General features: G+C 41.1%; 1 protein-coding gene across 19 annotated transcripts in view; it reads right to left on the reverse strand.

Annotated features, from left to right (window-relative positions):
• Positions 1 to 1,645: 1,645 nt before the first annotated feature.
• Positions 1,646 to 25,878, reverse strand: part of AAK1 (AP2 associated kinase 1) — a 163,730-nt gene continuing 139,497 nt past the window's right edge. For 8 of the 19 annotated variants that reach the window (XM_027555689.1, XM_027555683.1, XM_027555695.1 and 5 more), the window contains 5 exons: positions 18,043 to 18,144; positions 16,886 to 16,987; positions 15,394 to 15,504; positions 13,656 to 13,766; positions 1,646 to 3,166 (listed from right to left, as the gene is read on the reverse strand). In XM_027555689.1, coding sequence (XP_027411490.1) covers positions 2,052 to 3,166; positions 13,656 to 13,766; positions 15,394 to 15,504; positions 16,886 to 16,987; positions 18,043 to 18,144 — 1,541 coding nt within the window. In that variant the 3' untranslated portion in view covers positions 1,646 to 2,051. Of the gene's footprint in view, positions 3,167 to 4,387; positions 12,748 to 13,655; positions 13,767 to 15,393; positions 15,505 to 16,885; positions 16,988 to 18,042; positions 18,145 to 25,878 lie in introns of those variants that run through there. The other 11 variants (XM_027555696.1, XM_027555699.1, XM_027555698.1 and 8 more) reach the window with 6 other exon arrangements.

Genomic DNA, 25,878 nt, shown 5'->3' on the forward strand with positions numbered 1-25,878 from the left:
GGACACGACTGAGCGACTGAACTGAACTTTCACTCCGGCTCATGCAGGCTTGTGCACTGATAATGACCAAGGTAAGAATTTGGGGTGCAAATTTTCATACTCGTTAGCCAAAATCAGTCAATTAGAAAGATAATTCAACGTCCACTGTTACACAGAAAATTCAGAAATGATCATTGGGAGAAAAGCCCAGTGAACATTTAGCATCCTCAAAAGTAAAGGGGCGGCACTGCTGAAGCCTCAGTTGGAAAAACCACTGCTAGGAGCCCTGACCCACTGCCAATTATTTACCTTTTAACTTGGACAGCTGAAATAGGTGGAGACTGAACTAGAAAAAGTCTTGAGAAGTATCTGTTTATATTTTACTGTCAAGTTCCCAGAATTTCAAATTTAAAAATACGACATTTAGTCAATGTCAATCGAGTCTGGCATTCAGGCTTGATTCTCGGATGAATTTCCCATAATTCTTAAGTCATTACTCTTGGTTGGTGAGCAGCTCTTCTAACTTCTCCAGCTAATGAAGAAATCATGAACATTTACTAGGAGTCACAGGGAACTTTCAAGTTGAAACATGAAATTCTTTAGCAGAAATCTTCCCACTGAGATGTAAGTTTCAACTTAAGGCACTAATAATAATAAAGGGCATGAGAACAGTCAAGAATAACTTAGAGCTTTCCAGAAATAGAAGACATCTCAAAAACTTAAGTCAAGCACCTGTCTGACCTGCTTCACCATCCGAGGGGACAAAGAATGGAAAGGTTCTTGTGGCTGACCGGTTCAGCTCTTTTCCATTCTCCCAAACTTATTTACGTCTCAGGTTTCTACTTCCTCAAGGGGCAGACGAAGGTGACAAGGATGTGGAAAAACAAAAAGCAAATCTAGTTTGTAGCCTAGTCTCATGATCAATTAATTTTGTAATGACAGCATGGAGTGCTCAGACCTAAGATTTTTAAAATTACTTGATTACTTTTTAAAATTACTTAGACCCCAAACCCAGTGGTTGTAACTGTAACAAAGGGTTCTTTTCTATTGTTCTCTGGGGAAACTGTATAAGGATAATTTTTCAAGACTTTGTAAATGAAATTTGTTAATAGCAAATTCTAAAGGAAAAAACAATCTACTTAGAAAATTCCATTCCAGAAGGATTTTCCTACTCATTCCAATAAATTAAATTTTGCCATGAGAAAAGAAGGCAATAAAAACAGGGTTCAAGGAAGTTAGGTTAGGAGAACAAATTCCAGCAAATGAGTGATTGTACGCAAGGTGGGACAGGATTTACCTAAAGGAAGAATGTTTCCTGTGCAAACAGACATGTACACACACAGCTGTGCACTCACATGAATTTTTAAAGTGTGCACGTGGGAGAAAGCTCCACATTAGCAGACACCAGCACAGAAATCTCATCTGTTTGCATTTCTGCAAAGGAAAGGATCTAACACACGGTACACACCCACTGACACTCATGCATGAGGACCAGGGTGGCCTACACAGACTCAGATCCAGAGAAGCTTTCTAAGAGTTGCTGGTTTTAGAGGAATGATTAGTATCTTCGGGATCACACTTCCTTTTGATGAGCAGAATTTTTATCTTGTGTTTCCTTCCTGAAATGTACCCTTTTCAAGAGTATGAAACCAAGTCTGGGAGGAACTCATCTTAATTCCTCATTAGACATGACTCAGAACAGGAACTACAGGAATCAAAGTAGCAATAGCATGGCCCCTTTGGGAAGTTATTTCTGGATTTACTGACAAGTAGTTTGAGATTAAAACAGTTTCTAGGCACACAAGAGAAAGCAGAATTCTGGGCGGAGGTGAAGATGGACACGCTCACCGAAAGTCCAGAAATCAATATAAACAAAAGCAATGAGCATAACTTAAAGGAGTTTCAACTAAGTATCACCTTGACTGAGTTTGTTGACTCAAGAAGTTCTGCTCTGACTCATGGAACTGAAAGAGAATAATTGATATAATCTTCTCAGGAAGGCTCAGCTGGGAGTGATGTGGTGGGTATTGAGGGTAGGGTAGAGACAGAGGCCTGAGGCTCAGGCATGGTTCCTAAGGTTTCTGTTTGCCTGATTTCGAAGGAAAGGGTGCTAAAGCAAAAGGATCAGCAGCTGGCAGCTCCGTAGTCCTGGAGGCAAGGGATGTGATGGAAACGGAGCCAGCTATCGACTGCTTATTGGTTTGCGAAACAATTTTGTAGGCAGCGATGGGCTGGGCTTCTGGATTCGGCTCATCTTCCGGGCTATAGTGACGGGAATATTTGGATAAAGACTGGGGGCGGAATGGTTTGCCTGCCACGGGGCCTGAGACAGCTTCTTTCTGGGGCTGAGGTCCTTTGTTTCTGTCATTAGGATGGGCCCCAGATTCCAGGGAGGAGCCCCTGGAAGAGATGCTGTCAAGATGGTCTGCTGCTTGTACAGGATGGGAGGGGAGGTTAGACGGCTGGGCAAAGCCAGCCATGGAATACTGAGCTCGGGCAGACGGGTACACGGCTCGATCGAGGCCCGGGAGCAGAGGGATGTCATCGGTCTGACTGAGGAGACCGGACTGCTCCTGGGCGGGGCTCTGGGCAACTGTTGACTCCTCCATGCCTTTCTTCTTGGTAAAGGGAGCTCTCAAGAACACATCAGTCTCCTCTGGCTGGGAAGGGGCCACGTTGCCCTTGGAGACAAAGGGGGCTTTGGCAAAAATGTCATCAGCGGGAATCCTTGAGCTCTGGAAGGGGGCAGTGGCGAACACATCTGGCTCACCGAGTCCATCTGCAATTGGCTGAATGAGGGCTCCGAATTGGTTCTTCCTCCCACCTTGTGAGGCCTTGGCCTGCGCAGGAGTGACCTCCGGCTGAGTGAAGGGAGTAGCTCCTCCTAGCTTCCCCTGCGGAGGCTTGCAGCTCTCATCCTCTTCTTCTGACTCCAAAAGCAGAGGGCGAGAGCCACTGCAGTCCAGCATGTCCCCCTCGAGGTCGGTCCCCTCCTCTTCGCTGCTGTGGAACGAGCTGTTGCTGGAAGGGCCATCTCGGGCCAAGTAGTCAGATTCCAAACTGTTCTGAGTTTTCGTGCCAGGTACCCGGGAGGGGTCCGGGTATAGGGGAAGGCCTTTAACACCCGTCGATTCTTTAAAGTGCTCTACAGTTATTACAGGAGAGGAAATGGGCTCTCTCTGGAGACCTAGAAAAGCACAAAATGCAGAATTAATGCACTGGTCCATTCAACGCTCTTTGGAACACTCAATGGTCAACCCGCGGCAGGAACATTGTGGGACCAAATAATGGATGTTGAAAATGGAAAAAGGAAAAACAGAACAAGAAAAGTCAGGCAAGGAAACGGCACACAAATTGGAACACAACCAATCAAGGTCTCACATTTCGGAACACGAGGAACAATGTGGAGGAAAGGAGATGAAGGTGTTAGGCACACAGACATTCAGCGTTAACTATGCAATGCTCCTGCACGCGTGGGGCCAGGCACTGACACCTGCTCTACCTGACTGGCTCTGGATGGAATGAAAAACCCAGTCCCTCATCTCCACATCTACCGTGACAGTTCTGGCTGATGCAGAGATACTGTCTGGGGACAAACTCAGTTCAGATCTGATGTGTGGTCACCTGCTCCCCACCGCCTGTGACTGAAAACTGCACCTCCCTCCTCCAAAAAAAGCAGCAGAACATGGCTGCTTGATAAATACACAATTACTTGATGATTGACATCATAAACACTACTCAAAGAGTATAAGAGTGCCCCAAATATGAATGCTGAAGGCACTTTTCAAAAGGGAGACATAATCAATATCACATTTAACAGATCACCTTCAGCTGGAGTTGCCCTGGAATTTTGTTTTCAGTCTTCCAAGTTAGCAAAGATCTCCTCTGCTTAAATGTATCTGTCATAAGCTTCTTTAAGCAAAAGGAGGAAAATGCACAGGTAATTACAGAAGTATTTGCAAACGCTAATATGCTAATCGATTTCTATCTAGGTAGAGGTGCCTCAGGGTGCTCTGGCTTTCAAGATCAAACAGACAATTATCAGAATGCAAGAGAGCTTACCTTCCAAAAATATTAGCAGGTTAGAAGTATGTCATTGGGCACATGTTAGCAAGAGGGCAGGAAAAAGGCATATGTAACTAAGCAAGAAGAATCCAGAGAAAAGGGTGATTGGGGGCAGAGGTATCATGTCATCATGGGTTTCCCAACCCACCAGGGGAAGAAATTACAGGTACCATGATTTGGATTCTATAGATGATTCAGAACCTCTGTACAGAAGTAATTCAATCATCCTCTCCCCACATTACCCTCTCCCCTTCTATGCAAACCATTAGCTAGTAGAAACATCTGCTAACAATTTTCCCCTGCTAAAGTTTCTGCTTGAATTAAGCACACAGAACACAGCAGAAGCGGCATCAAAATCAATTTATTGGGAAACGAGTTAGAGACATTACATTGTAAAGTGATGTAGAGAGTGATCTGAACATTTTAGGAGATATTGTACAAAAATACTATGTTTCTCTGAATCCTGTAATTTTTTTAAGCAGTGCTTATTTTTTATTTTAGTGCTTCTTTTTAAACAGTTCTGACCTTAAGTATTGTTTTTGGAAACAAAAGTGCCCCCCTCCACCCCTTCTCTTTTTAAAACTGTGAATGTATTTGGTAAATTCCAATTTAGAAACTCTTTAAGTTAAACTCTGTACTGGTGCCAAAAGACTTTCTGAATAGTTTTTGAAGAGGATAAATGTTTCCTTGCACTGTAACTTTAATATGTGCACCTACCCGCTGATAGGAAAGCGTTAGTCAGGGAACAGGAAATAAATGGAATACCTTCTCCCTTGAAATATATGTGGAGGGACATAACTCTGACCTCTCAAGCAAGCATACTGATATTAGATCTGTCACAGTGATCCCCAGATGATGGTATCTGGGAGGAAATTCAAAATGCAGTAGGGCAGGGAAGTTTTCCAAATTTAGATCTGCTAAGCAAAGTGGTAGGAACCACCCCTTCCAAACTCCTTGAACCACTTTCTAACATAGTATCAGTTGTACGAAGTTTTTAGTTCTCAAAACTAAGGCATGGCTTCTCATCTCCGAAAACAACCCTAAGTGCTGATGCAGTTCTGTGGGAGAGCAACATATCTCTTAGGAAAGAACTGACACATTTAGTCAAGCCAATGATCAACTCTGGCCACCATATGGACCAACAATGAAAATGAGCACTAATTTGACTGGAGCTAGTGTTTGGGGGAAATTTTAATGGAATGCAGTCAAATCAAATTGTAAGCACTGCCAAGTTGCTTCAGTCGTGTCCGACTCTGTGCAACCCCATAGACGGCAGCCCACCAGGCTCCCCCGTCCCTGGGATTCTCCAGGCAAGAACACTGGAGTGGGTTGCCATTTCCTTCTCCAATGCATGAAAGTGCAAAGTGAAAGGGAAGTCGCTCAGTCGTGCCTGACTCTTAGCGACCCCATGGACTGCAGCCCACCAGGCTCCTCCGTCCATGGGATTTTCCGGGCAACAGTACTGGAATGGGGTGCCATCGCCTTCTCCAACTGTAAGCACAGACCTCCAAAAAGCAGTTACCTATAGAACGTGAGCGTCTTGGATGCCTGCAGAATTAGATGACATTTTGAGAGCTGGAAGGTACCAAGTAGGGGTGCCCATATCCAGAGTTGGAGAGGCTGGAAGGGCATTCCTAGCCCATATAAACTATTTATGTTAAAAAGTGAGTTCTTGGTCGACTGTAAATCTGCCAACTCCGAGCATATTCCTATGACTTTCATAGTGAATAATAGGAAAATCATACCTAAAGTTTGCAACAACTTTTTAAAAATGTACATAGTCACAAAAATACTATAACATTAAGTTTGATGGGAGAACTAGTATCCAGTTCTTCAAAACAAGACCAGACCTATTTGATCTCTGAGCATAAATCTGCTCTATAGGATTGGAAAAGTACATTTAAAGGATTCTCCTGAAAAGGCCCAATCTGTTAACCTTTCCATTCTTTTTAGAGGAGGTGCAGTATGACCAAGGCTCAGAGCAACTGCCCTTTGCAACTCTCCAAGCCCGGCATTCTGGAGACCAGAGACAAGCGGTGGGTATAGGGTGCGCAGACATCCACATCCCCGCAGGGAATTTTGGTAGTGGCAGCCCAAGAAACAAAGCAGTCAAGAGAAGGAGGAATTCTAAATAACTGTAAACAGAAGACAGACATTAAATCTTGTTGGCGGTTAGAGGGTTTCATTTTTTTTTCCCCTTAATATGAATGTATTATTGTAGGAAGGGAAAACATATGTTTTCAGGGTGAATAGTCCTTATATGTGAAGATAGCCTTGTACTGTTGGAAAAACATGTTGGAAGCCGTCTGCCTGTGAGCGATGAAAGATTTACACTAACTTAACCTCAGTGTCTTGGCCCATTTCCTTTTCGAACCAATGGCTATGCATAGCAGACATCCTGTGATCATAAAACTCAAAAAGCTAGCCAGTTGTTCTTGGGGTGTGGGGTGATGGGGCGGGGTGGCTGCGCTAAACCCCAGGACCTGACCTCACAGAGTCAGGGTCTCCCTTATCAAGCATAAGGATCTTCCTTATCATGAAGTTTAAGGTGAGGAAATTTTGTTCTAATTCTCTCAAATTAAGTCATGTCTCTCTCTCTCTTTTTTGGTTTAGCACATTAAATTAAGCAAGAAGTCAAAACACACTTCTTTTTCTTGCTTTGATGTAGGGACTATGTGAGAGGTAAGGTCAAGCACACTGTTCCAACGCTTCCACTAGGGATAACTCCATTTTATTCTATTTTGAGGCTCCAAACTACATCAATTTCAGTAAAGAGCTTATATGCTTTGAAGGAAAGACATACTCACAAGTATCTGATGATTTTGCAAAGACTCTCACCAATCCCCCCTTAATTTCCCAAGCAACTCAAAGTGCTGAATGACTTAGAATAGGTTACCCCTGGAAATTTTATCTGATGGACACAGTGAAGGCCAATGTTCCCTTAAAAAAGAAAAATCGAAATCTGAAGACTGAAATTTCAGGCTGGATCTTCCTGAGTGCCATATATCATAGGTGACCAGAATTTCACTTTCTCCCATACTATAAAGTGAAATAACAATTAGAAGAAGCATCAGAGACATACTTCTTGCCCCAAACTGGAAATTAAGACTTGGGAGTATCGGAAAACCTTCTCAGTTAATTAGCAAATAGAAAGCAAAATACATCCCTTCCCAAGAACTTCAGAAATGCAGCACCAAATGAAATCCACACTCTTTCAGAGTTGAATCAGGGAATCAGGAGATGTGCTTCAAATGCATAATTTCCATGACCTTTTGCTTAGACAATAAGATCAAGCATTTGGTTCTACCATATGCTGTGTCGTTGCACTAAAACCCATGCCTGGGAGCTAACACTGGCTAGCGATGCTGTGTCTCTCAAGCCAATGGGGCAATTAAATGAGAGAGATTTCTCCTTGGGCATAAAACTGCTGTTGCCAAGACAAAATGTTTAATTAAATTGGCCTGGGTACATCAATGATTAAATTCAAGGAGGGCAGCTGCAAATGTGTGCTCCCTTTAACAACTCCACGTCTGGTCGTATCAAATGCAGGCTCACAGGGGTTTTCATCTCCATGACCACAGGTGAAGCCAGGGTAGGCAGGACTCATTAAAACGTCCTCGGCACGTCTCTCAGATGTGTTTGCACAGCACTCGTGCACAGGTGCTTATTGTCACTCAACAATGTGTTTAAATCCTTTCTGTAAAAGTGGCTTTTCAGATCAAGAAAAGAGCAGCTATTGTAGGTTATTTATAGCTCTGAACATCATGCTCCCCGTTGAACAGATAAAAGTCTTTATTTTTCTGTATGTTTACATAAGAAATTTGTTTACAGACTTTTTTTTTTATACAATACTTGCGTAGCAATGTTCAAATTTCACATTTTTTACTGTATAAGATAGCTTCATGTACCTCTGTTTGCTTTGTCTTCTTGGGGAGGACAGGAAAAAGGTCTATGGTAAATACACATATACTTGATGAGGGGGGTGTGCAACAGGGCAGAAGAGACTCCCAGGGAAAGAGTGAACTGAGGCCACTACATCAGAGTGGGAACCAAGGAGACACCTTCCATTCTAGCAACACCACCACTTCATAATTCTGCATAGATCAGCTCTGACCCAGAACCTCTCTCCCTGATCATCATGAAAGGAAACCCAAGAGAAACAAAATAGTATCATGTTACAGTTCCTTGAAATGGAGGCCATCTGGGATTCATTCTGACTCAAGAAATCCAAGCACATCCAGCTCCAGGAGCATTACTAGTGGGGAAAAGGAAAAGGCTAACTTTGTGTTGGTAAAACTACAGTCTCTTGAGAGGAGTAAAAGATAGCTTTGTAATATCTGGAGTGTTTCAGTAAAGGTACCATGTTAAATATCCATCTAACAATTTCTTTATCCGGCAGCCTCTGACTAGCTGAATTCAATACTTTGGGGGCAATCCTGTCATTTTATCTCCAAACTTTAAGTGCATGGCTACAGAATTCTGAATCTTATAGACTGAGAAAGTTAGACTCCTGGAACTACAGCTAAACATCAGCATGGGAGACTTCGTTTTGGCCCAAGTTATCTACAGGGTGTATCTTGTCAGCTGACTTCATAGGCTTCCATACCGCTGGGCTGAGGTCAACCCCAAAAGTCCCCTCCTTCCCCCAGCACTGCTGAAGGCAGAACTGTTCCCGACCTGGGGAGAAAGCTGTGTTGGTTTGAATCATTTGTCAGGGGAGCTCCCCAAAAAGATCAGAAACAACACTCAATAGTTCATCTTGAGAAAAACAAGTTCTTTTCTGGGTTTGTTCCCCTATAATTATTAGCAATCCAAATTCCATAATTCTCACTTGGGAAGAGGCAAGTCCGGTATCCAATGACATTAAACAAACTGACAATCTCTTTCAGAGGTATTATAAAACCCGTATTTTTCAATTTTCTAAGCCATACTAAAGACAGGCAAAATCACACAAGTTCCTTTATTCAGAATATTAAAGAAATTAAGACTGATTGTTGTCACAGTCCATTATAAGGTCTTCTCTGGGAATTTTCAGTGGATTATTCTTCTGACTATCTTCCATTGTAACCACTCTTCAGTGTAGGGGAGTGGTTTTGCTTTTTTGGAAACATCAAATGTTACTTAGAACCAAGACTGGTGAAAAAAGGGTAAGAGCATAGGTTCAGATGCTGAAAGAGATACTAATTAGATAATAACACAACTGATTTTCTTATACATTTAACATAAATGGTGGCAGCATCATTAAAATAAGTATTATTTTCCCAAGTAAAACTAGATGCCTTTGAAGGGAACACTCAATTAGATGTCACAATTTTGATATGTCTGCTAAAGAAATCACTAACTATAATCATATTCACAAGTGTCCATTTAAACCTTATCTCCTCTGAGGCCTGTGTTTTCACTGGGACTTGAATTTGGTGATCTAGTTATCTGAATGCTGTAAAGGGGAAAAGAAAAATCCAATTTGTGATATTTTCTGGTTTAGTTACTATTTTGCACAGTTGGAATATATGCTTACAGTACTTGCCCATTTTAAAAGAGCAGATCCTTCATTACACAGTTTACAATAATTGAAATCTGACGCTGTTGGAATAGGTAGATGCATGTGTGTAATATTAAAAAAAGGAAAATCTGTCCAACATTCTGTGATGACTTAGGGGTCTCTTCAGGTAACCAAGAAGAAACCCAGGTTAGCGAAAGCCTATTGTAATTCTCTAAAATATAAATACTACTATAGTAATAGTAAGAGCTACGGAAGATAACTGAAGGACATCAGGATTATCTAAATCCTTCATAGTCCTCCTAAAGCATCAAAATAAACACTGAGAACCCTAGAATTCTATAATCTTAAAAACCATCTGGTTCAAAGTCATCACTGTGGTAAGGAGCAGTTCTAAGAAGTGAAGCTCCTGCTGAAGGCCACTTGGCCAGGGACTGGCAAAGGTCAGGAGGAGCTCCCAGGGGGCCTCTCCTGCCCGGATCTCTTCTCCCACCACCCACATCTATGAAATGAAGTGGATGAACTAGAATAATCTCTAAGGTCCCTCTTGTAGCTCAGTCTACAGTTTCAAAATTCTATCAATTATTAGCATACTATGCTCATCTCAAATAAACCCTTTTAGCTCAGGGATGGTGCTATAAACGAAAGGAGGCACCATTTATTGAGTCACTCACATGTTTTCTTTAACAGAAAAATAGATCTATCCTTTGAAGACTTACTCCTAAAGAACAAACTCAAGATAATTTCATGTCATTATCCCCCTCAGGCTTCCTTCCTCCACCCAGTCTCTCTGGTTTCTAGTCTGTTCATTTTTATTAACATTCTCTACTAAGCTTTACTGAGCCAGATGACTAGATAATATATCTCAATGTAATTATGGGTAATACATGAAAAGGACAAATTGAGAGACAGCTAATTTCTAGACTGTACTCTTCATGGCTTCAATTACATTAGGAAGCTAGATATTTCACTGTATTTCTAACATGTATGTATGGAAAAAAATCAGATTGGAAAACACAGGCATAAAACATTATTCTTATTTAAAAATAAACTATCTCCTTCATTAGTTTACATATTCTTTCTATGTCTGGGAAAAAGTACACCATTTTGATCTTCAGTAATAATCCTGTCCATAAAAGGGCAAACCAAGTCCCATTTTCACTGTCCAGTCAAGGAGAGCTTTTCAAGCATATCTTTTTTACCTCTCAGTAGGAAGGTTGTACCTCCCTCAATTCTGGGAATGATTCGTTATCCTAACAGAGGCCTGTACGTCATGCATCTAGTTTCAGCTGGCACGGATGTACTTAAAGTCAGAAGGAAAACTGAAAAGTTCTGACTTTTCCTCTGCTGCCTTTCAAAGGCTTTTGAAGCTTGACCTCTGGGGTCAAAGCTTGACCTCTAAAGTACAGTGTGTTGCAGGCTGTTGTTGCTGTTCAGCTTTCTTTTTTCCCCTTAAAGTGCAAACATGAGGAAGCAGAAACAAGAGTACTAGACAGGGAAACAAGCAAATGGACCTGGAATTTTATTGGTACAATCTGATCAGCTAAGAGGTTCCCTTTTGACTGTGGAAATGGCACTCTAGGAAGAGAACCAAATGGGGCTCTCTGTGCCCACCTCTTATCAAAGGATGATTTGATATAACTGCTTTGCATGTAAGGAAAAAAATATACTTTAGTGAGGAAGGACATGTACAGAGGGTGACCATGAGGCATGTTGTCACATCAGTGCAGGGGCCTTTATTTATTTTATGAACAATATTCTAAGGTTAGTGAGAAACTGCTTTGTTTTTTAATCTAAGAAGCCAAGGAAAACCAACTGAACATATTTCACTGGCTGTATCCTTCAGTTCAAACATCAGAGAAAGAAAGGTAAGTAGCCAGAGTCAAATTGTGCCTGGTGTGTCTGCATACTTATTTCTGATTATCTGAAAATAAACAACATGCTTATTCTACAAAGACAGAGGACCCGCTGAAAGCTTATAGCAACACACAAGTCTATTCAAAATGATTCCATATGTTACACTGTAGGGCTGCCGTGTAGTTAGTTATACAAGGGAAAGAGATCAAAACCCTGTACAGACACCTGATATCGGACTTGAAACGCCAAGTGGAAACAGAACTATTCAGTGTCTTCATTTATACACAATTTACAATATTTGATTCAAAATAAAAATCACAAGAAAAATACATCTGTTTCTGCTACAATTCCTTCCCTTCCCTCATCCACCCCCCAGTGAAAAGTCTTCTAATAAAAGGTATCATATTACCATATTGTCTTGTTTTGGTCTAATTCTGAGATCCCGGCTTGGGATAGTTAAACACTAAAAGGAATGGCAATACTTGGAATTTATATAATGTACACATTTTATCCAAGGATCTCAAGTACTTGCGGTCACGTCTCCAGATCTGAGAAATCACGGTTCAATGGAAGCCAGAATGCTGGAAGGATGCTGGGCAGGTTGCATGGGGTGTAAAATCTCTTGGCTAAGTCTATGATCAAACAAGGTCAGAGTTGGTTGGCTAGAGCTGGGCTCAATTTCTCTTTCCGGACATAAACCATCAGTCAGTTTTACCCTCTCTTAAACCACACACCCATCTCTAGGTTACTGCCTAGAGTCAAGACCAACTGAAGAAGCCATGTCCTCAGGATAATGCAGCAGGATAGAAAAGCAAAAACAGAGAAACACATTCATCAGCATCTGGCCAGAGGAGATGGGGTTGGGAGGATCGATTTGGGAGGCCATTCCTAGCAAGAATGAGACAAAGGTGTCAATTCACTAGTTTCAGTTACAGTTAAGCTTGTGGTGGAGTCGACTCCAGCGGAGGTGAAGCTCATGGCATCTAGCGCTTGATGTAAGATAATGCTATTGAAGACGGGTAATGAGAAAACACAGCAAACTAACAGGGAGGAACTGGCCAACGAGTATCTGGAGGGCCAAAGTGATTTTCTTTCCTTATCATTTCTATGGGAGAAGGCAAGGGATAGAAGATCAGGGCTAGAGGGCCCCTTATTTGCAGATTAAAAAAAAATCATTTTCTTATAACTCCGTAATGAAAATGTATATTACGGTATGAAGGTTACAGAACTGCATCTGCTACTGGGTCACGGCTACAGGTCTATGAGCTGATCCACCAGCAGCAAAGACCTGGCTAGGTTGGGAAGACTGGACTCAGAGCTCCCACTGCTGTTTCTAGAGTGCCCACCTGGAAGTGGAGAGATAGGAATTCAGTACAAAACACAGAGGGTTAAGGTTTAGATGTGCAGAATAAGCAAAGGAAAAAAAAAACAAATCAAAACAAAAAAATCCTGGAGAAGCAACAATTTACATTTTGAAAACTCTTACATGTTAATTCTTAAACATATAACTTAGTTGTCCACCACCTCCCACCAAAAGTTCGGGCACTGTGTGCACACCACACTGTAGGCAGGAGATCTTGCAAAGAGCATGCTATTTTCAAATGAGTATCTATTTTGCCTGAGAACTGCTGGCTGTACATAATTTCCAGATAATATCAACTCACTTCCCTGATAAAGTAAAATCAGTAATTTTTGATTTGGGGAGGAAGCAGTTATTAAGACTACTGCAATAAAAACATGCTTTAAGAATACATAGATGGTCTTATGGCAATTCAGTGCTTTATGGCATGTTCAAATAACAAAGAGGAAAAAAAGGATACTCCACAAATGTCTAAAAGATGCAAAATGGTGTCAAAGTACCATTATTAATCTCTTTGGAAAGAGTATTTATCACAGATTGTTCTAATTATGATAAAAAATGTTCAGTTCATTTTTTGATATAGATCTTCAGGTTTCCATTTACTGAAGATCACTATTTTTAGCTTGATACTTTGTAAAAACCAGCTTTTAGTCAAACTATTAGATCCTTTCCTTCTCTCTAAATAAATACCACAGTCATGCTTTAAGATACCTATACTGGTATCTCTATGTGTACCTCCCTCTATCTATACTGGTCCAGCCCACAAGGATTGTTATTACCCCCAATTTCTTCATTAAATGTTAATGCTTCCCCCCCTTTCTACATTAGGTACATTACTATTTTGAAGAGAGCTGATATCAAGCTCTTTTCTTTTCCCCAGCCTCTCTTTCTTACCTTGTGGGTTTTTGGTTATCAATACAGGAATAGGGTCAAACTCATCTTCTGCCACCTTGTCCGAGCCCTCAGGGACATCAAAACCTGAGATGAGATTACTATCTTCCGCAGCTTAACACAGAACGCAAGTACACACGCAGAAACAACAGAGGCAGAGGTCAGCAAATGAGAGAACACATCAGAGCAACTGCACAGGCACTGTTGCTTTTAAAGATGAAAATGCTTATTCTCCTGCGTTGAAATAAAAGTAGTAAAGCTGGAAAACTTGAGGAAATAGAAAAAAAATGCTTTAGAGCTAGCCGTGTTAAGACTTTTATAAATGAGAAGGGAGAAGGGTTACAGGAAGAGTTCTCCCTACCTTTACATGGTCATTAAATATAGTTATTGTGAGAGATCTCTTCAACATCAGTAATTCATAAAGGCATGGGAGTTAGTCATTTACCTTCTTCATTGAGCTAACAGAGGCTGGACTAACAACGTTAGAAAAACTCAAAACCAGAGTTTTGAGTAGCAGGGAGATAATTAGTTGCCCTTTAAGAAGTAACCACTGTACGTGCTAGTGCTAAGTCACTTCAGTTGTGTCCGACTCTTTGCGATTCTATGTACCATAGCCTGCCATACACAGACAAAACAAAACAACATACTTCTGAAAGGCCACACTGCCCTGTGATTGGGAAAACAGACTTTCAAACTCTGATGCCCCAGGAATACTGGGCCACAAGACTGTATGCACTGAGATTTAAGGCAGAAGTTTGCTAGAAATTCTTCTCCATTCTACAAGCAAGTGCTAGCTGAGCACCAGTTTTGCAAGTGATGCTTCTCTGTAATTATGCATCACAGCTGACACACTCCTGTCAGACATAATTGGCTAAATAGGAAACTTGTCACTACACGTTCTATAAAAACACAGTCATTTTAATGCTATCAAGGATAAAAACAAAAACTCAGCTATTACCATTGCAAACTAAAGGCTAACTATTTTTCAGTCATATCAGGGAGGCTTCCTTCCTACATTTCCCTCAGAAAGGACTTAACAGCTGTTCCTTTTATATGTATTTGCTCCTTCTAGAAAACCACTTTCACCGTCTGAGCCCAGAAAGTTTACTGGATGCCCATGTTCTGTGTCTGCCACTCTCACAAACCACTCAATGAACAGAACTCAATTCAAGCTATTTTTCTGTCCAGCAGAAGTTCAAACCAGTATTAACACAAGGCAAAGAAATAAAAATAGTAGACTAGAAAGAGAAATATAGTAATTAATCATGACTACAAGGTTAACTAAAATTCAAACCTTTTCTGAGTTCAATCTTTGAGGACTCACTTTTGAGGAACAGTGCTTTTTTCTTTATTATAGTAATCATTACCAAAAAAACTTAAAATCTGATTAATGAAACAGTTTTAAGTTCTAAGGCCACCCAGTATCTAATCAGAGCCAGTTTGTGGACAGTCAGTCATCTCCCTGAGCTGACTACAAAGGCATGCAGCTGTGTCTTTACGAGAAAGCATGGGATATCTGCATTAGAGGTGACTGTGAGAAAGCCACACCTCCACAATCTGCCATCCCAGCCTGATTAAATATTCTTAGTGAAAGGAACTTTAACACAGGGGCTAAGAGTACAAACTCGAGTTTTCCACTCAAGGAGGTGGTTAGAAAACTTCACTAGCAAAGACTTTTGTTAAGGGAAATTCTCTTCTCCTCTAAGGATACATGTGGGCTCGAGAAGAGGAAAGTGTTTACCTTTATGGGCCGGAGCAGAGATGGCTATGGGGGCAAACTCTTCCAGGAGGTCAGTAGTGGGGTTAGAAAGCAGAGAGCAATCAATCAGGGAATCTTCCCCGGTGAGAGAATCTGAGTCCAGATTAACAGCATCCCAGGTCAGTGACGGCATTAAATGGCACACACAACAATATCACAGGTTAGGTCTTAGCTTTTGAGTTATTGCATTTATATTATACATATGAGCCAAGGCGGGAGGAAGAAAACCAAAAGAAACACGTTAAGCACTCTGGATTTTCATCTACAGAAACATGTATTTCTAAACTCTTAACAGTAATATATAAATATGGAAGAATTTCTTGCTTGGAGGTTACTAGTTAAGCAAGTAAATGGTTTGGATGCCAATAAAACTTGGGCAACTCAGTTCTCAGCAAATGCTGTTTGGGAAAAAGGACTCTGCAGCTAGAGTTTCACTTAAATCTTCCCTAAAAGTTCACTGAAAACATTTATTACAGGATGAGGTATCCAAGCTGACAAGAAGTGGGTTATCCCTGGCTTATTATTAGCAGAATATGACATGATTAGACAGCACCTTCTAGAACTCAACCCGATGCCCATTCAAAACAGAATTATCTTGTCTCTTATTAGTACTCTTTAAATTTGAATTGGTCCTCTGAGCACATGACTTTGCTTTTAGTTAAGGAACAGAGGAAAGATAAAATTCAGAGTTCCAAGTATTTCAACATATGAATTGTTTTCTGCAAAAGTTTTCTAGGAGAAAACAGCCAAGTAAGCACAAGAAAAAGAACTATATTGTCTCCTATCTTAATTCTTTTTTAACCTGGTTGAGTTTATTCTCATATTTCCCAGACTTCTAATTGTTTCTATTCCAAGTTGGCATAGTGGACACTTTTATCAAGGTAATTATGGACTCGACAAAATGAAGGTTAGCAAATCTCTATTTAAGGAACTGTAGTTAAGGAATTCTACTAAGAGTGAACTTTGAAATTGGGTTAAAAGCAATGACAAAACTAGGGAAGATTTCGATTTTGCCTAAAATTTAATAACAAATCATCTAGATATGATCAAACTCTGGGCTGGGAACAGAATGTTAACATACATAGCATGAGTTCCCATGGACATGACAGATACTGTTGAGAGAAAGACTGCTCAGTACCCTGGAGGAGTTAAGGGTATCCTTACAGCACAGTTCTTTCATTAAGAAACTAGAGGGAACCTGAACCAGTGAAAAAATTCTTAAGACTGAAACCAAAAAAAGCTCAGGAATCACTCTATAGAGAACACGGCCTCAAAAAGTGCTCCACTCTTTACTAAGGAAACACATCCCTCAACATCTAGAAGCTGGAGCTATAATGATGCAGAGCATCATTGTGGGAGGAGCTAACCAGGCTGAGAAATAAATAAGCCCAGGACCACTGGCTGCAGGCGGAACATCTGACTCAGCGCTGCTGGCACTGACCAGTCCCTGCAGCTGTAGAGACTCCTGACTGACCTGTGCGGTTCGAGGTCACAGATTCCGTCTGAGATGGAAGGCGCTGAGGCACCGGGGGCTCCAGTCCTGGTATCAGACTCTCAACAGCAACATCAGCTTTTTCTTTTGTGACAGAGCATTAAGAGAGGAGAGGAAAGGGTGAGGAAAAGGGAATCAGAAGGTTCTTGGGATGATTCTGCAAAGGCTTTCTTCTGCACTTCTCTAAAATGCCCATCTCGGGCAAGATGGAAAGCATGTTAAGATTCTTTCTTTTTCTTGATTTGAGTGTCTGGGCTTCCCTGACCAAGCAGGCACTACTGTGGTTAACCATTGTGTCTAATTTTGGTGATTCTCAGTTTTCATAAATAAATGCAGAACGGGAGCCACCCCAGCAGATCTCTTACATGTCAGAAGACATAGGCTGAAGGCATGTTAATGTCTTCCGGGAATTGTGCTTTTCTTAAGGGATAAACTTAGGGCAAACACGTTCTGTGTCTTGCAAAGGCAACTGGTCCATCCTGAGTCCCATGCCATGATGTAGCTGGAGGTACTCTTTACCATGCGACATCCCCCAGCTGGAGGCGCATCTCTCTGAAGGGTCATGGCATTTCTGAGTTCTGGGACTTCGTGCCCCATAGTACAGGGACTCCAGATATTTTATGGGTTTTGCCTGCCTTGTGGTTGGAGCACAAGAGAATGTAAAAGCAAGCAGATCAAGCCACCAGATCAAGATTCTACTCCTGGTGCTTCACCAGGGGGCAAATGTTTTCTCAGTTATTGACACTTGGCACATATGGAGGCCTTCTAAAGAAGAATCTGCTACAGGCAAAGACCACCTCAAAAAGCTTTTGCAATGAAATGTCAATTTTCCCACATTCCCCTTCATTCATAAGAAATTCACTCTAGAAATCTCAGTGTTTCAAGAAAGGCATAAATAATAGCACTCCCTTCTGCTGCAGGGAGGCAGAGAAAACACTCCTTTGGAGTGATAACAAGGGAAATCAACTAACCCTGGCTTCTGGTTCAGCAGAAGGCAATGCTTCAACACCAGGAGGCTTTTTAGCATTTCTACTCCTCTGCAGGGTTATTCAGTAGGGAACTGGTAACCAGTGGGTTGCCATTCTTGAAACAGACACACATCTCATGCACAACAGAAGACACAAAGAGAATGACTTTACCAATTACAGCATCAGAAGTGCTACCAAAAGGATCTGTCATAGGCAAGAGGTCAGGGAGCAGAAGAGAAGTGTCAGGAGATTTGAGTCCCTCAATTAGTTTTTCTAGGTTGGGCAGAGAAGTAAAGAGAAAGCAAAAATGCAATGAGATATTCAAGTAAGCCAATCATTTACCATATCCTATGCAAACATTTGAGGGATCAAAATTTTATACAGGTTCAGCGTAAAAACAAATAACTGCTAGTATCTTGTTAAAACCATGCTCTCAAAGTTTAAAAATGATTATTTCCCCAAATGAACTAGTCACTTTGTAAGGCATTCAAGATGCTGCCTTAAATTTGTTTGTTTTTAAATTTGCAGTATAATTTACACTGAATAAGAATACAAGTTACCAATTTTAAGAGTACAATTTGATGAATTTTGACAAACGTACACACAAGCACCACTGAAATAATGAAGCAGAAGGTTTCCATCACACCAAAAAGGACCTGTGTGCCCCTCTCTGGTCAATGCCTTCCTCTGAGCCCCAGGCCCTGGCAACAACTGATCTGCATTCCGTCCTTGTAGCTTTGCTTCTTTTCTGATGTCCTTCATTTAGCATGATGCAATTGAGATTCCTCCATGTTGTGGTACATATCAGCTGTTTGTTTTACTGCTGAGTGTCACTGTATGAATGCACTTCATTTTGTTGATTCATTCATCAGCTGATGGACTTTCGGTTATTTCCAGCTTTTAGTTATTAAAAATAAAGCTGCCATAGGGATCCCTATAGCTCAAACAGTAAAGAATCTGCCTTCAGTGCAGGAGACTCGGATTTGATCCCTGGGTCAGGAAGATCCCCTGGAGAAGGGAATGGCAATCCACTCCAGTATTCTTGCCTGGAGAATCCCATGGACAGAGGAGCCTGGCGGGCTACAGTCTGTGGGGTCATAAAGAGTCAGACACGACTGAGCGACTAACAACTATTACTACTAAAGCTGCCATAAACATACACATATGAGTTTTTGTGTGTTTGTATCTCTTTCTGAGCTTAGTTTTGAATCTCTCCCCTTTTTTTGAACTTGCACTTAGAAATGGTTTATAGCTCACCAAGAGAAGCAATGAAACCACACCTAGGTTTAACTTCAACAATCATTTACTGTCCGCCAACTTACAGCTTGTGACACTCCCAGTACTCATTATTAAACTGTCAAATCTTATAAAATTCACTTAAGCCTGCAGGTGGATTACTTCTGATGTCTTTTGGCTAAAGAACAAAAGGACATTAGAAGCCACCAGATTTGTCACACCTGATAACTTAATGTGTGATAACATGCACACTGTTTCCTTCCAAGACAAGTCTTTATAGACAACTCTTTCAACAACTCTCTACCTTTTAAAAGTAGAGCATTAACTTGACACAAAATAATGAATCACAGACTCTTAGAGAAAGAAAGGAATTAAGAGCTCATACTTCCTTTAACTTACAGAGACTGAGTGAGACCACACAAATTCTATTACTTGCCTAAGTAAAGGCCTGTCAACAATGTCTTTTCTACCTCAGAAATAAAGTGCCATTAAAATAAAACTAAGACATCTAAGAAAAAGCAGTGACAACTGTGTATATATAATATCTTAATCTGTATTCTTCTAGGCTATTAGGAATAGAGATAAGCAAAGATGAAACAGATATTCACTGAGGGACAGAAGCCAGATTTTAGGTGACCTGTAATTGAGATGATCTGTAACTGCACAGGTGAAACAAAATAATGGATTTTAGTGTCTAGGCAAGATAACTTGCTTTGGTACAATTAACACTGCAGAAAAAGCCATTTTTATAGGTGAAACCAATTTACCATTTTTGGAAAGTATAATATGCGGATATATTGGAATTAAATACCAGTAAGCGACATTTCTCATTGATACCTAATTTATATTGAAGGAAGGAAGGAAAGAAGAAAGCAGCCTCTGAGCAGCAGAGAACGAAACTCAGGGTTCTAACCAAGTACACGAACATAATAACATCAGCATTACTCGAACTACAGATGACATGGTGAGAAAAGATGTTTAAAGTTTCTTGGGCAATTTTCTGCATACTGGCAAAAGTAAGATGGTTTTCCCCCCAAATCTAATTTTTCATTATTCTGAGCACTGGCTTTGGTTTTATTCCCCCCTAACAAGGACCTTTCACGTTAAAAAAAAAAAAAAGTGATGATCTGCTTTTTTCACTTCTAGCACTCAGACATTTGCAATCTTATGAAGTCCTGGACAAAAGGGAAAGAGCCCACATGTCTTGCTTGTCTTTCACCGGAGGCCTGTTTGTCTTGGCCTGTCCAGTGAGTGGGCGTGACTCTGGGGCTGTTCCTGAAATGGATCTCCTTACCTGTAAAATGCAGACAGCTACCCCCCAACCTTTTCGTATTAGTCACTCAGACATCATCTCTAAGCCTTTCCCCACACTCTCTGTCACAGTAGCAACTTTCTGGAACACTCTGCTTTCACTTCTCTTACAGCCCTTGAAGGCAGGGAAGGTAGATTCTTAATTTCTGATCCCCAGTTCCCGGTTCCCTCTCGTCCTCTGTCACATCTCTGCCTTTTGGCTTCATTGGAGAGGTGGGGAGAACAGAGGATCGATGGCAGAAAGGCAGGTCCTTCAACAAGAATCTAATTTTTTATTAGCCATTAGCAAAAAACATGAGAGGGTAAAAGAATATGTGTGTGCATGCGTGCATATGTGTGTTTATGGTGATATATAATGGGGTGGGGGTGGGTTAAATGGCCATGTTTAAGAAGGCTTTATTGACCAAACCTCAAAGTAACAGGCTGCTCACATAGATAACCTGTATGGTCACTGCTACTTAAGAATATTCAAATATGGGAACTAGGGAAGGAGAAGCAGGGATCAGAGTTAAAACTAGGCACAAAACACGGAGTGAGAGTCCAGGCCACAGCCTGTGCAGAAACAGCTTCTTTCACTACCAGCACTCTTGCTGAGAGTGGGCAGTCCATTACTCAGTGCTATTGTAACAAAGGTTGTCGCCTGCATTTGCAGAGTTCAATGCCAAACATTCTCATTCATTATTCACAAAACCCCCTGGAGTTTGGGAATATCCATGCAGTTGAGAATGGACATCAGAGACCTTGAGAATGTGTGACCTGTCCAAGTCACAGATGGGACATGGCAGAGGCTGGACTTGACTTCAAACTTTCCTCCCCATGCTGCACAAAGGGTCTGCCTAGCTTCATTACCAGAGAAGGGGTTTTCACAGACATGGTCTCATGAACAATGGTTAAGTTATAAAAGATATGTTAACACTGGAAAGAACTTCAGATCTTATCCAATTAGCCTTCTCATTTGCAGATGAGGAAACAGCTTCAGAAACGTGAAGCCACTTGCCTAAGATCTTCTAGCAAATAAGTCACAGAATTAGCTAGGACTAGGACCCAGATCTTTACATACAGAGATTCATCCTTCTGGTTTAACTAAGGCTTCAACTGCTTTAAAGTGCACAGACTCAGGATTTGCCTGGTGGTCCAATGGTTAAGAATGTGCCCACTAATGTGGGGGACATGGTTCAATCCCTATCAGGGAACTAAGATCCCACATGCTTCAGCTAAGCCTGTGTCCTGCAACTACTGAGCCCTCGTGCTGCAACTATTGAAGCCTACACGCCTACAGCCCATGCTCTGCGACAAGAGAAGCAACTGCCACGAGAAGCCCACGCACTTCAACCAGAGAGTAGGGCCCACTCGCCACAACTAGAGAAAAAGCCTGCACAAAGCAGTGAAGATGCAGCACAGCCATAAATAAAAGTGTACAGACTCCTAGAAGATAAATTTTAAGCTGTTACCGGTCATTTCTGGTCACTGTAAATGGAGAAATTGACGAGAAATTATAAGAGAAATTAAAAGAAAGGCTACAGGAGGCTGACAGCCTCTAAACCACAGCCTAGACGCCTCCCAAGTGTATCAAGGTCTGGTTTTGATATCCCTCATTTTACAAATTATTGCCTCTCTCACATTTTTATAAAAACACTCTGAGGCTGTGTATTATGACAGAGGAAAGAGTAGAGAGGGTGGTGAATCTAGGAAACTGGGAAGTATTCTTTAGGATTCAAAACCTTATGACCAAGCCCCACACCACCGTATGACTTGTTGCCATCTAACAAAGAATTCTATAGTTTAACTTGAATAATGGGAAGTGGCTTCCCTGGGAGCAAAAACAAAACCCAAATTCTGGGACAGCTCATACTTGAAATGCATAGAGGCTCACACTCTATTTCCCAATTACACAAAGTGACAGACCAGTGAAACCAAGAAATAATTCATAAATTGCATTTTGCAACGATCGAATCATCCTAAGAAACATTTTACAAGAGTTTTCAATATCTTCTGTGTTAGAATCAAAAGTCCATGACTCCATCTTATTGCAGTATATGTGAAAAGCAGTGGACAATTATGGATAGAAGAAAATGATCCAGTTTTATATCAGTTCCTAGGCTGACTCTGATATTTTCAGATCCGGCTTCAGATTCTACATGTGTGTTGGAGGGAAAGGGGAGAAAATTCCTGGATTTGAGGAGGTTATTATTTATCTACTCTGATTGTAATACTGTACATTTTCAGCTGGAGTCTGCAAAATCCTCTCAAATAAATAAGCAACATGAAAGAGCCAAAGGGCCTGAGTTTACATTAGTTACCTAATTTTTCTAAGCATCAGTTTTCTCACCTGTAAATACAGGTTAAGAACTACTTTAAAAGGTTGTCAGGATTAAATGGGCATATTTATTAGAAATTAATGTGTGTGTGTGTTTATAAATTGAAATACTTAGCACATAAAAGAGGTGTGAGATTACAGTAGTGAAAATGGGTGAAATTCTAGAATTTTCTCAAATGCCTTGGTATGAGAATAGAATAAGCAGAATTCCTTGAATAATGTGAAGTGGGAGGTGGAGGCAGCATGTAGAGAGGAAAAACAGGTGAGGGAGGTGGGAGGGGGGTTCAGGTGGAGAGGACATACATATGCCTGTGGCCAATTCATGTCAATGTATGGCAAAAACCATCACAATAAAGTAATTATCCTCTAATTAAAACAAATAAATTGATTTTTTAAAAAGAATAACATTAAAGGTAAAAAAAAAAAGAACCAGGGGACCTGGGTTCTGCACAAAGTTTGTGTGGCACTTTGGGCAAATCACTGTCTCTCTCTGGATCTAAGTCTTCCCACCGATAAAATGAAGATAAACTTAAAGATGCTATCAACCTCTAAAAGTTCAATCATACAATATGAGGGGAAAACCAGAAAGTAGGAACTGGTTGCTTAGAAGACAGATAGCTGAATGATGACACTGGAGCTCTGAACTGGTATTGACGGCAGAGAAGGACACCCAGAGGGCTCCTCAGTGACATGGGCAGGAGCTAAAATGAGTGGCCCCAAGGTGGCAGGTTTTGGGCAATGCAGAGAGCTGTTCATCCTGCAAACTCAGCTCAGACATGCCCAGCCGGGTGAACAGGGAATGAGGCTGGGGGGAATATCTAAACTTGCTTCTCATTTGAAAAAAGAACAAATCGCAATTTTTTTTTACCCTAGTATAAAAATAATATCTGTTTACTGTATAAAATTTGGGAAATATAAATAAGCTACAGGATAAAAGTTAAACTACCCCAAATTTCCCTTGTAGAGATAGCCACTGTTAAGTGTTTTTTGGGAAGATATATTTATTTTTGGCTGCCCAGGGTCTTCGTTGCTGCACAGGCTTTTTTTCTAGTTGCGGCAAGCCGGGGCTACTCTAGTTGCAGTGTGCAGGCTTCTCACTGCAGCAGTTTCTCTTGTTGTGGAGCACAGGCTCTGGGACACGTGGGCTCAGCAGTTGTGGCTCCCGGCTCTAGAGCACAGGCTCAGTAGTTGGGGCTCACAAGTTTTGTTGCTCTCCCTGACCAGGGATCAAACCAGTGTCTCTTGCATTGCAAGGCAGTCTTAACCAATGGATCACCAGGGAAGCTCCACTGTTGAGTTTTAAACAAATACTCTTTCATTCTTTTCCTATATAAAATGATTGTTCAATGAATATTTAAGCATACTCATGTCTTCATGGAGATAATGTATTAGAAAGGAACTGCTGTCAATAAGGAAGTAAAATCTCAAAGACCACATTATCCACCCCGAGAGCTGTACTAATGATGTTCCCACAAGCAGGATCAGAGTGTGTCCATGAGGCACTGGGTTATTTCCATCTTTACCAAGCTGACAGCAGAAGCTGAGCACCTCACTGCTTTATAATTGGTATATTATATATACCAATTAAATGATAGTGAACTTTAAAAAAATATTACTTACTGATAATTCATACTTTATTTTATGGATTGTCTGCTCTTATTTTCCCGTTGGTGGTATTTTCCTATCACATTCTCAGTACTATAATCAGTTCTTTCCCAAGTCTCTAGGCTTCTCAAAAATGAGTCAGATTAAGTGCTTGGAAAAGCACTGAAATCACAGTTAAAAGACTGAGAAGGTAGACTGCTAAAGAAAAATGGATGCAGAATTAGTTAGCCTGGACAGTGGAGACCAGGACTGCTTTTGAAGGAGAGGACTGTTAGAACTTAGAAATGAAGGAAGGAGTGAAAGGGTCTTCTCTGAGCACCACCCCTCTCCTTCAAAGTAAGTCAAATGGCGTCAGGGACTAGGAGAAGAGAGAAGAAGGCAACTGCTGGAGCTGGGGGCAGGAATTCATCCATTTCAGATGTAGATCCCTCTCCTCTCAAGGTTCAGTTATTGAAAACATATATTACAAAAAGGGTAATAAATTCTTCATAAACCAGTCTAAGGATAGATAATCAGAACCACTTCCTGGCATGAGACCAGGGAATACTGCAAGTTGTAAAATTTCTCTCTTAAAATCTCAAAAATGAGGATAGATATCTATTTATACAGACTAATAAGACTAAGGGCTTGCTCAGGGCCCATTCCAACCCTAATCAGAAATAGGCATGAGGAATAAAGCAGAATGAACTTAAGACAGAAGAGCCAGATGCAAGCCTCATCAAAAAAGATGATATGGCTGCTCCAGCTTTGTGGCTTTGGAAACTGTATGTCGTGTTGACTTGGGGTGTGAGCCCTGAAGTCTTGTAACAAGAGATGCTGTTTTTAGAATTTAGCCACTCTAAATAGCTCCTATCACTGAGAAACCAGGCACTAAACTGTCTGTGACATCTGCACGCTGGAATCAAAAGTCAATCTCCATGACGCATTCTAAGTCCATTTTAGAGAACTGAATCTGTGGGAAGAAAAACTTTCCAGAGTAAAGACACGCACTCTGATCTACTTTGGACCTTTTAATATCACAAGATGGCAGTAGGAAGTGAGGAAGATGCCAAGCAAATAGCTCTGAGAAGAATGCCAATCTTAACAATAAACCACTAAGGAAATGCAGCTTCTCTTGCCTGCTTGTCGAAAGAAGACAGAGGGCTGTAAGCCAAGAAGTATTTTTTTTTTAAGTTATTAATTCTAGGAAGTAGCGCTCATGGGGCAACTAATGCGTTCTTGCTTAGTCTTGTGGAACACTGATGTCGAAAGCTCAGTATGAAGGGGTTGCTATAAAAATCCTTTCCTCAAACTCTGAGCACTGCTGGCAGAAATGTAAAGATGTATAGTCACTGTGGGAAACAGTATGGCAGTTCCTCAGAAAACTAAAAACCGATTTACCGTACGTCCTAGAAATTCTATTTTCGAGGACATACCCCAAAGAATCTTGAGTTTTGAAGAGACATTTGCACAGTCATGTTCACCGAAGCATTATTCACAACAGCCCAAAGACAGAAGCAAACCATGTGTCAACTGACGGATGGATGAGCAAAACACAG

Source organism: Bos indicus x Bos taurus, chromosome 11, assembly GCF_003369695.1.
Source record: "Bos indicus x Bos taurus breed Angus x Brahman F1 hybrid chromosome 11, Bos_hybrid_MaternalHap_v2.0, whole genome shotgun sequence".
Taxonomy (NCBI): Eukaryota; Metazoa; Chordata; class Mammalia; order Artiodactyla; family Bovidae; genus Bos; species Bos indicus x Bos taurus.